The 14,959-nt window shown below is 42.6% G+C and overlaps 1 protein-coding gene across 8 annotated transcripts in view; it reads right to left on the reverse strand.

Annotated features, from left to right (window-relative positions):
* PCCA (propionyl-CoA carboxylase subunit alpha) overlaps nt 1-14,959 on the reverse strand; it is a 452,191-nt gene that overhangs the window by 67,933 nt on the left and 369,299 nt on the right. For 7 of the 8 annotated variants that reach the window (XM_055244179.2, XM_055244183.2, XM_055244186.2 and 4 more), the window contains one exon: nt 13,222-13,275. The exons of the other annotated variant lie outside the window; for it this stretch is intronic. In XM_055244179.2, coding sequence (XP_055100154.1) covers nt 13,222-13,275 — 54 coding nt within the window. The remainder of the gene's footprint in view (nt 1-13,221; nt 13,276-14,959) is intronic. 8 annotated transcript variants of the gene reach the window in all.

A 14,959-nucleotide genomic window follows, 5' to 3' on the forward strand; every position in this document is an offset into this window, starting at 1 on the left:
CTATAGATTTTCTTAGCACTGTAAAATATATCTGAACATCAGAAAACTTGATCACCCCTCCACAAAGTGTCTGCTCTGTGACCACCACCTGCTTCCTATTGTTGGACTAGAAAACTGTCATGAACACAAAGAGTTAGACCTAGCGGGGAGGAAGCCCTGTGGAGTTGAGGGTAAACAGACTATAAAGGCTCTGGTTTCTATGCCAGATACTTTCTATCCGTTTCTCTTTTCCCCACCCAGAGAAAGTGAGAACCAATGTAGCTTGGGTAGGCAGGTAAGATCCAAGGGGCAACTCAGCCAGATGACCCACCAAACCAGAGCACAAGCAGAGAGCCTACCCTAGCAGGACTTGGAGCAGCTGCAAAGGCAGGCAGGGACAGGTGGAAAGTTACAGCACACGTATGCAAGAAACCCCAGTAAGCCATCATGTCATTCCCGAAATCACACTGACACACAGAAAGGGATGGGACAGGGAGGAGAGATCAACTTAAGTCAGACATGTCAGTTGAGGGACTGCTTATGGAATTATGAGATATAGAAGACTGAAGAAGTTCTCTGGAAGTTTACGTTTAGGAGATGATACACAACCAAAAATACATGATATCACTTATTTCTCAAGAGTATAAAGAAAAACAGTAACAAACTTAATTCTTTTCATTTTCCAGTTAGTTAAATTTCAAACAAATGGGAGTCTGCTCTATTAAAATTTGATATCCGTAAGTGAATTTTCAGAAGCAGAAGACCTTTTTGATGACGTTTACATATCTATAAATATGAATGATGCAAATTTCGAGTCCTAAGATATCAGATGACAAGATACAGCCCAAGCTTCAGCTCTTGCTAATTAAACGAATCAATTAAGAGACTACAGTTGCAACTGTGTAGCTGCTGTTCTATAGTAGCAATAACAACCCCACGGGGAGGTCTTTTACTACATTAAAATGCTGTCCTCCACAACTCCATCTGATATTATTAGAAACAGTTATTTGTGTCTTGCTGTCATATTAGTAGCAAAGGCAAATTATGGAAATATGCAGACCAGAATGGTCCCAGTATGAGATCAGGTTGGGTTTTCAGACTCCAAGGGAACAATTGCTGAAACTCCAAAGTTCCCCAAAGTTCTTTAATGGAACTGATAAATCTATCAGCACAGCATCCATTTAGAAGCTAGGTAAGGGTCACATATTTACATACCTTCCTGCTAAGCTGATACAATTCAACTAGACGAATTATCATATTAAGTTTACCCTCCTGAGTTAAACTGATGGAGTTCAAAATTGTTTTCGATGGTTGTCATTAATCGCTGTTACTTCATAAGTGCTTACTTTGAAATCTAATTGTGCTGGTGTATCAAGGGTCATATTAATAGCATTCTTAATGGTAAATCTTTGTAAAACATGTTTATTCTACTAATATTATCACTCAAGCTTTCAAGGGTAATATGAAATAAAGTAGATTTATTATCAATAAAAACTTAATTTAAAATGTGTAATTTGAGATTTAAATTAGCTTTAAGAACTTTAGCATCATTTGGTTTCATCAGATCTCTGGCTAAGCTTCAAAGATACTGAAAATTTGATCGTTTCTCAAGAGTCCTTGGGTGAATGCCAATACTGTAGCCACGAAGAAGCTGTTCAATGGAGTCTAAGCTTATTTTCCCTTTCATACAAACATCGTTTTTACAAAAGAAAAAAAGTCAGTCTCACTAAGATATGTTTGCCTTATTATAGTACTTTAAAATGTAATTATAATAAAAATTTGCAATAAAATAACTTCTGCATTCTTTAATAACAAAATATTTATTTTTATTGTGAAGCACAGTTCAAGTAAGGAATTCTGGTTAAGTAAAACACCAGCTCTCTTCGATTTCTTTGTGAGCTTATACTATCTGATGTACACAGACTCACAGCTTCACCAAAAACATGCAAACAAAACAAATAAAACCTAGACAATTTGCAATTTGAAATGGGCACAGATATCCTGGAAAAATTCTGGGATCTGCAGCTTACCAACTAAATGTATGTTAGGGACTGAATGTCCAAATTCGTGTGCTGAATGCCTAACCCTCAATGTGACAGTATTTGGAGATGGAGCCTTTCAGAGTTCATTAGAGGAGGTCATGAGGGTGGGGCCCCATGATGGGATTAGTGCCCTTAACAGGAAGGGAGATCAGAGTTTGCACTCTCTCTCTGCTACGGGAGAATAGGCATCTGCCTCCAGCCTAGGAAGAGGGCCCTCACCAGGAACTGAATCTGCTGGCACCTTACTTAGACTTCCCAGGCTCTAAAACTGTGAGAAATAAACATCTGTTGTTTAAGCCACCCGGTCAATGGTGTTTCATTATGGCAGCCTGAGCAGTTGTACTTAGCAGTTACTGCAGAGAGCTCCCTGGATTCCACAGTCAAGCAATTTGTTCTTAAGGTACTCTGATGTTCAACAGCCTGACTTTAAAGTCGGCAAGGGCTGGTTTTGCATCCTGTTTCTACCAATTATTACCATGAGATAGTTATTTAACCTTTCTATGCTCACTTTTGTCTTCTGAAAATTAGGCATACCCATCATCAGTGTTCCTGCATTTTTGAGTATGGGGTACGAACTGCAGTCATACAGGTGATGTATGAAAATACCAGGGAAATAAATGGTAGTACTCAAATAAGACCTAAGAAGTAATGCTCTGTTTGTAAAATATATTTTTAGGTAAGTCACCTCAGTCACTTTTTAGCTTTACATATGTGTTAAGTATGCTTTCAGATCTATATAGCATACTGGGTTGAACAGTGTCATCCCAAAATTCGTATCTACTCAGAACCTCAGAATGTGACCTTATTTGGGAATAGGGTCTTTGCAGACATAATGAATTAAATGAGGTTTCACTGGATTAGGGTGAGCCCTAAATCTGATGACTGGTGGTGCTGGATTTATGTGAATGAACACACACAGGCATAGGGAAGAAGGCCATGTGACAGCAGAAGAAGAGCCTGGAATTACATAGCTACAAGCCAAGGAAGGCGAGGACTGCCAGGAGCTACTAGAAGCCAGGAGAGAGGCACAGAACAGACCCTCCCTAAGAGCCTCTAGGGAGGCGCCAACCCTGCCCACACCTTGATTTTAGATTCCTGGCTCCCAGAACTGTGAGGGAATACATTTCTGTATTTTAAGCCACCCGGTTTGTGCTAATTTGTTGCATCAGCCCTAGGAAACTAACATGGAATACTATGTATTACAGTTTGGGAGTGGCAGAGTAATGAAACGGATAGATATGAAAGGTAAAAATGCGGTGTCCTGAGTACATGTATGTACACCCAGGCCAAATGTGCTCTCCTGGGTCATAAAGGCACAAATTGTATCTGAATGTCCCATTCTGTTAATTTGGAAAACTTTCCCTTCATTAAACAAAAAACTGGCTAACAATTTTATTTTAATTTTTAAATCTTCGTTTTTTGATTTTTTTGAGGTGGGGTCTCACTCTGTTGCCCAGGCTGGAGTGAAGTGGGGTAGTCACACCTCACTATAGCCTTGAACTCTTAGGCTCAAGCCATCTTTACTCCTTAGCCTTCTGAGTACCCGGGTCTATAGGTGGGCGTCACCACACTCCGCTATTTTATGTGTGTGTGTGTGTGTGTGTGTGTGTGTGTGTGTGTCTGTAGAGATGGGGTCCTACTGTTGCCCAGGCTGGTCTTGAACTCCTAGGCTCAAGCAATCCTCCTGAGTAGCTGGGATTACAGGCATGAGCCACCATGCTTGGCCACAATTTTAAAATAAAGTTTAAACAGCATAACAGGAAAAAGACCTTATACTTGGATTGAAAGTTTATGAGCGAAAGGACTGAAAGTAGACAGAATAAACCTAATGAATCTATATAAAATCTGAAATCTATATAAGCGGACATGGGGTTCTATGAACAGAAGGTGGTCCTTCATGTTCCCAGACTATTAGGATAAGCTGGGCTATGCATCAGCAATAAGTCAACACTGAGATCTCAGTCTACTACAGCTTGCAGGTAGCAGTGCTCACTGCCACTCTTCAGCAGGAACTCATGCTGCCAGGAGCATCAGCGTCACACAGAACCTCCAAGCGGGGCATGGCAGGGACTAGAGGGCTCACATTTGCTCTTAGCTATCTCTGACCAAAAGTGGCACACATCACTACCAGGAGACAATTCACCCCCAGGTCTCTTGCATTTTTTCACTTCTTGTGAGCAAGACACTGATTGTTCTTTGCTCTGAACTATCTTTTCAAATATGCTTGTATAGTAAATGGCCTTGGTAGAGTGTCTCCCTCCAGCTCAAAGGGCAGGTGCGATTACTGCACATTATAAAAAGACTCAGGTTCTCTAAACTCAGAGCTCCTCTCCTATAATGCAACCCACTATGTGTGCAGGTATCATGTCTCTTTGCATTGCCCTAGGGGAATCTGGGTTCAGGGAAATGGTACAAAGACAATGGTACCCTGACCACTGCTGCTGCTGTAATAAACTATCCTTCATCTCTGATCCTGGAGTCTCATGTCTTCTATCAGCATCCATGAAATGTCACAGGCTGATTTGTCAGCCAGCAAGTAGCATAAATCTCAGAACCTTCAGAGTCGTTGACAGTCACTTCCATTCATAGCTCACAGTCAGAACGTGTGGGCGAAAGATTACCTAGGTGCTGAGGCAAGAGACTGAAGGCACAAACTGTTTCAGTATATTAAAGAAAATAGAATAAGAATAGTCATACTACAAATTAGATATAGAGATGATCATGGACATTATCAATCATTATAAACATTATGAGTCATTAGCTTTCAGTATTACTCTTTGTTGCATTACTAATATAACCTAGGAATAACCAGCGGGCATAGGGTCAGGTGCTAAAGGGACATTGTGAAAAGTGACCAAGAAGGCAAGAGGTGAGCTCTCTGTGACGCCCGCATAAGGGCCACTTGAGGGCTCCTTGATCAGGCGGTAATGCCACTGTCTGGGAAGACACCCATTACTTAGCAGACCGCGAAAGGGAGTCTCCTTTCATTGGAGGAGTCAGGGAACACTGCTCCACCAGCTTCTTGTGGGAGGCTGGATATTATCCAGGCCTGCCCGCAGTCATCTGGAGGCCTAAACCCCTCCCTGTGGTGCTGCGCTTCAACGGTCACGCTCCTTGTCCACTTTCATGTTCCTCCTGTACTCCTGGTTCCTCTTTGAAGTCACAGTAGATAGCAGTAGAAGAAATAGTGAAAGTCTTAAAGTCTTTGATCTTTCTTACAAGTGCATAGAAGAAAACGCTGACGTATGCTGCCTTCTCTCTCTGCTTTGGCTACCTAAAAGGGAAGGGCCCCTTCTATGATCACGTGACTTGCTTGACTTTGTCAATCACTTGGAAGATTCACTCTCCTCCTTACCCTGCCCCCCGGTCTTGTATGCAATAAACATCAGCACGCCCAGCCGTTTGGGGCCACTAACGGTCTCCGCGTCTTGATGGTAGTGGTCCCCCACCGGGCCCAGCTGCTTTCTCTTTATCTCTTTGTCTTGTGTCTTTATTTATTACAATCTCTCGTCTCCACACACTAGGAGAACATCCGCTAAGCCCCGTAGGGCTGGACCCTACAAGAATGAGTCAAAAAAGTCCACACCTAACCCTTGGTGCATTAGTAATGCAACAAAGAGTAATAGTGAAAAGCCAAATGACATATACTTAATTTGTATCATTCACATACTAAATTCATGTACTTTTGCAGTCCCATGTCATAGAGAAATACACAAAAAGCTATAAGAGGTACTTCTCAGAGGTGGAAACCAAATGGTTGACGAAGAGAAATAGCCAGTAAATAAGAAAAGATGTTCTACTTCATTAATAATCAGGATAAAGCAAATTAACACAACAATGAGGGCACTATTCACACTGGCAAAAATTTAGAAGATCCTAGTGAACGTGTGGAACAAAGTGAACTCATTCACTGCATACTCAATGCACAAAACCCTAAAGCAACTACTGCATATGGCCGGGCACGGTGGCTCACACCTGTAACCCCAGCACTTTGGGAGGCTGAGGTGGGTGGATCATGTGAGGTCAGGAGTTCGAGACCAGCCTGGTCAACACAATGAAACCCCATCTCTACTAAAAATAGAAAAAGTAGCTGAGTGTGGTGGCGTGCACCTGTAGTTCCACCCACTTGGGAGGCTGAGACAGGAGAACTGCTTGAACCCAGGAGGTGGAGGTTGGAGTGAGCCAAGATCACACCACTGCATGCCAGCCTGGGTGATAGAGGGACACTCTGTCTCAAAAAAAAAAAAAAAAAGAAATGACCGCGTATGTGCCATCAGTACACGTATACTCATGTACCAAAATGCTTTGGGTAGCAGTGAGAATTACAGCACAAGACACTGGAAACTACCCAATTATCCATGAGTAGCAGGCTAGTTTATCAACACCACAGCATCCTACATTGCTGAGCATAAATTAATTACACCTCCACACAACACACGAGTCTCACAAACACAGAGCAAAACAACCAAGTCACAGATGATTCCAGAATATAATTCTATGTATATCAAGTTTAAAAACGTGTAAAACAAAAATGTATATCACTTAGGGATATAAATGTGAGAAAACTATAAAGAAAAGCAAAGAATGAGAAATACATGTCGGGAAGATGTTAGTTCCTTGTGCAGGGAGAGAATGAGTGACAGAATGGGAGTAACACAGAGACCTTCTAAACTAATGGTTACGTTTTTAAAAACTTCAGGCTAGCAGCCTCCTTCTCAAGGAAGGCTTCCCTGGTCACACCACTTAAAATTTTGGTCACTCTTTCCAACATTTTATTCCCCCCCTTGCCCACTTTATTTACTTTTTTTCATTAGCAGTTACCACTGCTTGACATACTGCATATTTTGCTTTTTTGATGTATTTGATCCTCCTACCTCAGCCTCCCAAAGTGCTGGGTTTATAGGCATGAGTCACCAAGCCAGGCCTATATTTCCTGTCTTTAGTTTTCTTTTCAAGTCTAACACTTAGGTATGCAAATCTGTTGTATCATCATTCTTTATAAATGTTTTTTAAATGTTATTTTACATATTTTTATAAGAATGTAAAGTATAATATTTCATATATATAATATCTAATACAAGCTTTTTTTTTTTTTTTTAAAGTAATGAGATTTGTTTTATTGAAAATGAAAATCACAAACTGGCTTTTTTTAAAAGTTCAGAGTGAGTAAAAAATGAAATGAATTATTTTTAAGTTTGTATTTTCTCTAAGTTGAAACAGTAACCTTATTTTTTTTTTTGGAGACGGAGTCTTGCTCTGTCGACCAGGCTGGAGTGCAGTGGCGCAATCTCGGCTCACTGCAAGCTCCGCCTCCCGAGTTCACGCCATTCTCCTGCCTCAGCCTCTATGAGTAGCTGGGACTACAGGCGCCTGCCACCACGCCCGGCTAATTTTTTGTATTTTTAATAGAGACGGGGTTTCACGGTGGTCTCAATCTCCTGACCTCGTGATTCGCCCGCCTCGGCCTCCCAAAGTGCTGGGATTACAAGCGTGAGCCACCGCGCCCGGCCAACAGTAACCTTATTTTTGAAGCTTATTTACACAATAGAAGTACTTCTCTTAATCTAAAATTGAACTCTCCTTTGAACATTGAAGATCATGTTTATCAATACTGACAAAAAGAAACTTACACAGAAAATTCTACAAGAATTCTCTCAAAGACAAATCTATACCTGGAAAGCATCACCTTTGCCATGGGACATGCTGCTATTCCTGACCTGTGTGTCTTGGAAACTATATTTGCTTTAGACATCTTTGACTGAAGCAACATATGCTAGCTAGGAATCAATCTGTATTTGTTGTAACAGGACCACTACTATCTTCAAACTATTTCTTTCCCTCTTTCAGACTTATCTACTATTGCTAATAACACACACAGAAAAATTCAATAAAACAAAACACATTGGCCATTCAAACTGCTGCGCTGTAGAATTTTACAATAATTAGAAATTACTCTAGAAATTGTACCTGAAACTGACATTCCCGCTAGGTATAAACTGTATAAACAGAGTGGACACAGCCTCTTTAGAACTCACTGGCAAGGAATCTATGATTTATTAGGGGCAGAGGAAAGTGTCAGCTACATGAAATTCTTTTTCTCGGCCAGGAGCAGTGGCTCACGCCTGTAAATCCCAGCACTTTCGGAGGCTGAGGTGGGTGGATCACAATGTCAGGAGATCGAGACCATCCTGGCTGACACGGTGAAACCCCGTTTCTACTAAAAATACAAAAAAAATTAGCCAGGTGTGGTGGTGGGCGCCTGTAGTCCCAGCTACTCGGGAGGCTGAGGCAGGAGAATGGTGTGAACCTGGGAGGCGGAGCTTGTGGTGAACCAAGATCGCGCCACTGCACTCCAGCCTGGGGGACAGAGCAAGACTCTGTCTCCAAAAACAAACCAACAAACAAAAAAAGACATTCTTTTTTTATTTTTTTCAGGTGACTTGTTGTCCATTTAGGTAGGGGTGTGTACATGTGGTGTGTTTTTGTTTCTTGTGTTTTTTTATACTAGCATGTTTTGGGTGCCTGAAGTGGATGAAAGGGAGTGAAACTGAAGGGCACCTGCTGATGGAACGGGCCTTGAACTGAGAGCTGAGAAATCTGTATACCCTTCAGTGTTCTACACACCAGCCAGACATGAAACCTTGGGGAAGTCAGTGACCTTTTCTAAGGTCCACGGAAGCCAGCTTAGTTCAGCTCCACAGTCCCAAAAAGCTCCCTGCACTTTCTTTTTCTCCATTTGTTTCTTTTTTTTTTTTTTTTTTTTAACTAGAGTGCAGTGGTGCAATGTCAGCTCACTACAACCTCCACCTCCCAGGTTCAAGCGATTCTCCTGCCTCAGCCTCCTGGAGTAGCTGGGATTGCAGGCTCCCGCCACCATGCCTGGCTTTTTTTTTTTTTTTTTTTTTTGAGACGGAGTCTCGCTTCCACCCATGCTGGAGTGCAGTGGCGCGATCTCGGCTCACTGCAAGCTCCGCACCCCGGGTTCCTGCCATTCTCCTGTCTCAGTCTCCCAAGTAGCTGGGACCACAGGCACCCGCTACCATGCCCGGCTAGTTTTTTTGTATTTTTAGTAGAGGTGGGGTTTCACCATGTTAGCCAGGATGGTCTCGATCTCCTGACCTCACGATCCACCCGCCTCAGCCTCCCAAAGTGCTGGGATTACAGACGTGAGCCACCGCGCCCGGCCTAATTTTTGTATTTTTAGTAGAGACAGGGTTTCACCATGTTGGCCAGGCTACTCTTGAACTCCTGACCCACGTGATCCTCCCACCTTGGCCTCCCAAAATGCTGGGATTACAGGTGTGAGCCACCATGCCCGGCCTCCATTTGTTTTCATATTTGCTTTTTTCTTTGAGACAGGGTACAGGGTCTCACTCTCACCCAGGCTGGAGTGCAGTGGTGTGATCATGGCTCGCTGTAGCCTCAACCTCCCTGGGCTCAAGTGATCCTCCTGAGTAGCTGGGACCACAGACATGCACCACCACGCCCAGCTAATTTTTAGTAAGGATGGGGTCTCCTTTTGTTTCCCTGGCTGGTCTGGAACTCCTGGGCTCAAGTGATCCTCCCAGCTCAGCCTCCCAAAGGGCTGAGTTTATAGGCATGAGCCACCGAGCCAGGCCTGTATTTCCTTTCTTTAGTTTTCTTTTCAAGTCTCACACTCAGGTCCTATGCTGGCCAATTTCAGTCATTCATTTGCCCAGCGCTGACTGAATACCTCCTCCAAGCCAGGCCTTGTTCAGGGCACGGAGCAGAGCATGCTGAACAGAACAGAACAATCACCCTGCACTCAAGGAGCTTATTACTTCCAGGAGAGGAAGATAGACAACAACCACATCAAAAAAGGAAAAGATGCAGTATGTCAAGCAGTGGTAACTGCCAATGAAAAAAAAAGATAAAGTGGGCAAGGGGGAATAAAATTTTGGAAAGAGTGACCAAAATTGTAAGTGGTGTGACCAGGGAAGCCTTCCTTGAGAAGGAGCTACTGAGTAAAGACCAGACGAAAGTGAGGAAACCCCTGAGCAGACATCTAGGGGCAGATGTTCTTAGCAGAAGAAAAACAAGGGCAGAGACTCTGAGGCATGTGCCCAGCAGGTCTGAAGAAGAGCAACAAGGCCAACCAAGGGATGTTTTCAAAGGACTCCTTTTCCTGCTTCTATTAGTGATGGACTAGGGAGTAGCATGGCAGTGAGGTGGACGCCAGCTACTGCCATCCTCCAGACAAGAGATGGCAAAAGGCAGGTCCAGGAGTGGGGGGCGTGGGGACACAGAGACAAAGACAGGGGAGACAGGGAGAGACAGATGGGGAAAAGAGAAAAGGAGAGAGAGAGAGAAAAGAAAGAGGAGAAAGAAAAAAGAGAGAAGGAGAGAGAGGTAGAAAGGGGAGAGAGGGAGAGGAAGAAGAGGAGAGAGGGAGAGGAAAGAGAGACAGGAAGAAGACAGAGAGAGAGGAAGGAGAGAGAGAGGAAGAAGAGAGAGAGAGAGGAAGAGGAGAGAGAGAGGAAGAGGAGACAGAGAGAGGAAGAGGAGAGAGAGAGGAAGAGGAGACAGAGAGAGGAAGAGGAGAGAGAGAGAGGAAGAAGAGAGAGAGAGAGGAAGAGGAGAGAGAGAGAGGAAGAGGAGACAGAGAGAGGAAGAGGAGAGAGAGAGAGGAAGAGGAGAGAGAGAGAGGAAGAGGAGAGAGAGAGGAAGAGGAGAGAGAGAGAGGAAGAGGAGAGAGGAGAGGGAGGAAGGAGAGAGGAAGAAGAGAGGAGAGAGAGAGGAAGAGGAGAGAGGAAGAAGAGAGGAGAGAGGAAGAGGGGAGAGTGAGAGGGGAGAGAGACAGGAGAGGAAGAGGAGACAAAGTAATTAAGGATTAGTTCAAGTTGCCATTTTCTGAGAGGAAAAACTGAGGGAGAAACTTTTCGAGCTCAGTTTTCGATATGTGAAGTTTGAGAAACCGATTAGAAACCCAGTAGAGATGCTAAGTAGCAGAGACAGCATGAGTGGACTTCCCAGCACGAGCACCGAGGAGTGAAAGCAGTCCTCTCCATCCACGTAATGCAGCTCTGTGTGGCCCTTACGGTGACTGAGGTCGATCTTATGGGCTGACACGGAAAGGTGTCCAAGGTCTATTACTGCATGAAAAGATGCATAACTTTCTGGAAGAATTATCTATTGCTAATCACTTAAAAAACCTCTAGGGACAAGATATATACTTCTGTGATGGTTAATTTTATGTCAACCTGACGAGGCCATGGTACCCAGATGTTAGGTCAAACACTGAGATGAATCATTGAAAATATTATTAGATGAGATGAACATTGAAGTCAGTAGACTTAGAGTTTAGCAGATCACCCTCCATAGTGGGTGGGCCTCATCCAACCCGTTAAAGGCCTTAAGAGAAAAAGACAGACCTCCCCAAGCAAGGAGGGCTTCAGCTAGTGGACTGTCTTTGGACTTGAACTGCAACACTCCCCTGGGTCTCCAGCCTGCTGATCTACCTTGCAGATTTTGGTCTTGCCAAGCCTCCACAATTGCTTGAGCCAATTCCTTAGATCTCTCTATCTTTCTCTTTCTCTCTACACATACGCACACATCTTACTGATTCCGTTTCTCTGGAGAATCTTGACTAATGCAACATCTTATGACATACGTTTGAATTGCATTTAAAAGTTTTTACAATAAGCATGTATTACCTTACTAATCAGAAAAACAAGAATAATCACAAAACTTAGTTCCAATACTTAAAATTTAGGTTACATTGACCAAGTACCTATACATATACTTTACGTAAATTATATATACATCTCTATAAACAATAAAGCATTCAGTAAACACACATTTTATTAACATCCTTCCTATCTCAATGGCTGCAAAACCCTTTTTCACGCAAGCTCTCTTGCATGAAATACCTCTCGATATTCTTGCAGAATACCTGATATTCTCAATAAACTCCAGAGTTATCTGAAATGCCCAATATGAATCCATATCCTGACCGAGGTACCCAAAGGACATGAACAGACATTTCACAGATTAGAAATGATATCTGGTGAATGAATACACGGAGAAACATTCAAATACAATAGCAATAAACAGAAAAATGAAAATTAAAATAAGGTACTTTTTTTTTTTTGAGATGGGGTCTCTCTCTGTCACACAGGCTGGAGTGCAGTGGCACGATCTTGGCTCACTGCAACCTCCGCCTCCTCAGTTCGGGCGATTCTCCTGCCTCAGCCTCCTAAGTAGCTGGGATTATAGGCGCCCACCACCACGCCCAGCTAATTTTTGTATTTTTAGTAGAGACAGGGTTTCACCATGTTGGTCAGGCTGGTCTCAAACTCCTGACCTTGTAATCCACCTGCCTCAGCTTCCCAAAGTGTGGGATTACAGGCGTGAGCCACAGCGCCAGGCCAAATAAGGCAAATAAGGTACCTTTTTAAACAACTTAGTTTGAAAAGTATAGTAACCAATATAATTATAAACTTATAAGTAAAATAGTAATAATAAATTGAACCTCTTCAGCAGATTAAGTTTACTAATTTTGAAAATTGTAACTCACACTAGGTGAGAGTACGAAGTTGTGTTCTAATATATGATGGGTGGTGTTCTAAAGAGACTTAAAATAATTGGCAACATGTGTAATAAGCTATAAAACTATTTATGACTTTGATTCTATTTGGGAGGAAATGTATCATACATGTTTAAAAATATCTTATCCCCATTTGAAAATAATTCCACACCGGGCATGGTGGCTCACACCTGCAATCCCGCACTTTGGGAGGCCGAGGTGGACGGATCGCTTGAGGCCAGGAGTTCGAGGCCAGCCTGGCCAACATGGTGAAACCTCATCTTTAGAAAAAAACACACAAAAATTAGCCGAGCATGGTGGCGGACACCTGTAATCCCAGCTATTTGGGTGGCTGAGGCACGACAATCGCTTGAACCCGGGAGGCGGAGGTTGCAGTGAGCTGAGATTGCGCCACTATACTCCAGCCTGGGCAACACAGTGAGACTCTGTCTCAAAAGAGATAATAATTCCGAACACTAAAATAAAGTGAAATATATGAAGTTGTTCCCTAGAATATCATTTGTAAAGGCAAAAAAGTAGAGGTAATCTAAATATCTAGCAGTAATGAAGCCAAGTTCAAACACATGAGCTACAACTAGTTCAACACTTTTTTTCTCTGTAAATTAAGAGAATAAAGAATGATTTCACACTTACCACTGTACCGAGAAACTGAATGCTCATGTTTCCACCTGCTTCTCGAGAAAGACACTAAAAAACAAACAAGAGATATAAAATGAACTCACATCCACACAGCCTGTATGTAATGTTCACGATAGCCAAAAAACCCAAATGTCCATCAACTGATGGATGGGTAAACAAAATACAGTATAGCCATACAGTGGATTATTTGGCCATAAAAAGGAATGAAGTACTGATACATGCTACAACAGAAGTCGGTCACTAAGGATCACGCATTGCATGATTCCACTTAATAAGAGATGTCCAGAATAGTCAAATCCATGGAGATAGAAGGTAGATTGGTAGATGCCTCCAAGAGGAGGGCTGGGAGGACATGGAGATGATTGCTAATTGGTGTGAGGTTTCTCAAGGGTATAAACATGGTCTAAAATTGACTGTGGTGATGGTGGAACGACCCTGTGAATTGACTACAAACCACTAAACTGTAACTTTAAATGGGTGAATTGTATGGTGTGTGAATTATATCTCAATAAAATAGTTATAGAAAATGAATTAGCATTTGTTTAAAACAACAATGCAATTCTATGTCCAGAGAGTAGTGAAAGAAATAACCTCTTTATTATTCATTTATAAATAAAATTTGTTTATAGCAAATATATCACTTGCATATATCTTGTTTGAATTTTAATTAAAATAAAATACTATGACTATTAAAATTTTAGTTAAAAGTAAATACTACTGCTACTAAAAATGGGTGACTAAGTAGTACACTGGAAGCTGACTACACTGTGAGATAATCCTCACCTACAAAACTGGTCTATTGGGCTAGGCGCGGTGGCTCATGCCTGTAATTCCAGCACTCTGGGAGGCTGAGGCAGGCGGATCACGAGGTCAGGAATTCGAGACCAGCCCGGCCAATATGGTGAAACCCCATCTTTACTAAAAAATACAAAAATTAGCCAGGCGTGGTGGTGCATGCCTGTAGTCCCAGCTACTCGGGAGGCCGAGGCAGAAGAATTGCTTGGACCCAGGAGGCGGAGGTGAGGTTGTGGTGAGCCAAGATCGTGTCACTGCACTCCAGCCTGGGTGACAGAGCGGGACTCCATCTCAAAAAAACAAAAACAAAAATAAAAAAACTTGCTCTATTTAATCCTAATGTATTCCTCAGAATTCTTCCTCTTCTGGCTAATCAGAGAGGGCTCAGTGACTTCAAAGACTACACACACAAATAAAGCAGTTCTAACTAAGCCAACATCATTTGTTTAAGTTCCCAGACGTAGAGTAATTAGTGGCTTTCACTCAACGACATGCCATGAGCATTAGGATACAGGTGTATCCTAATTTCATTCCTTTTTACAGAAGTGGAGGTTTACCAACTCTGATCTCTATGATCACAGAAGTAATAGAACCCAGAGTCAACCTCTAGAAATCAAGCTGAGTCCTCGGTTCCTGGACGGAGGGAGGTTAGATCAATAAGACAGTGGTTTAATGCAAAATGTTTTCCCCTACCTGCAAATATTGCCAAGCGAATTGACACAACAGTAATCTAGATAGCATACTCAAGGCAGTGTGGTATAGACTAGAAAAAAATCAGTATGGGGGCATTTTGACCCATGTCACTTTTTTTTTTTTTTATTTGAGACAGAGTTTCGTTCTTGTCACCCAGGCTGGAGTGCAATGTCACCATCTCGGCTCACAGCAACCTCTGCCTCCCAGGTTCAAGTGTTTCTCCTGCCTCAGCTTCCTGAGTAGC

The sequence above is a fragment of the Symphalangus syndactylus genome, chromosome 15 (genome assembly GCF_028878055.3).
Source record: "Symphalangus syndactylus isolate Jambi chromosome 15, NHGRI_mSymSyn1-v2.1_pri, whole genome shotgun sequence".
NCBI lineage: Eukaryota > Metazoa > Chordata > Mammalia > Primates > Hylobatidae > Symphalangus > Symphalangus syndactylus.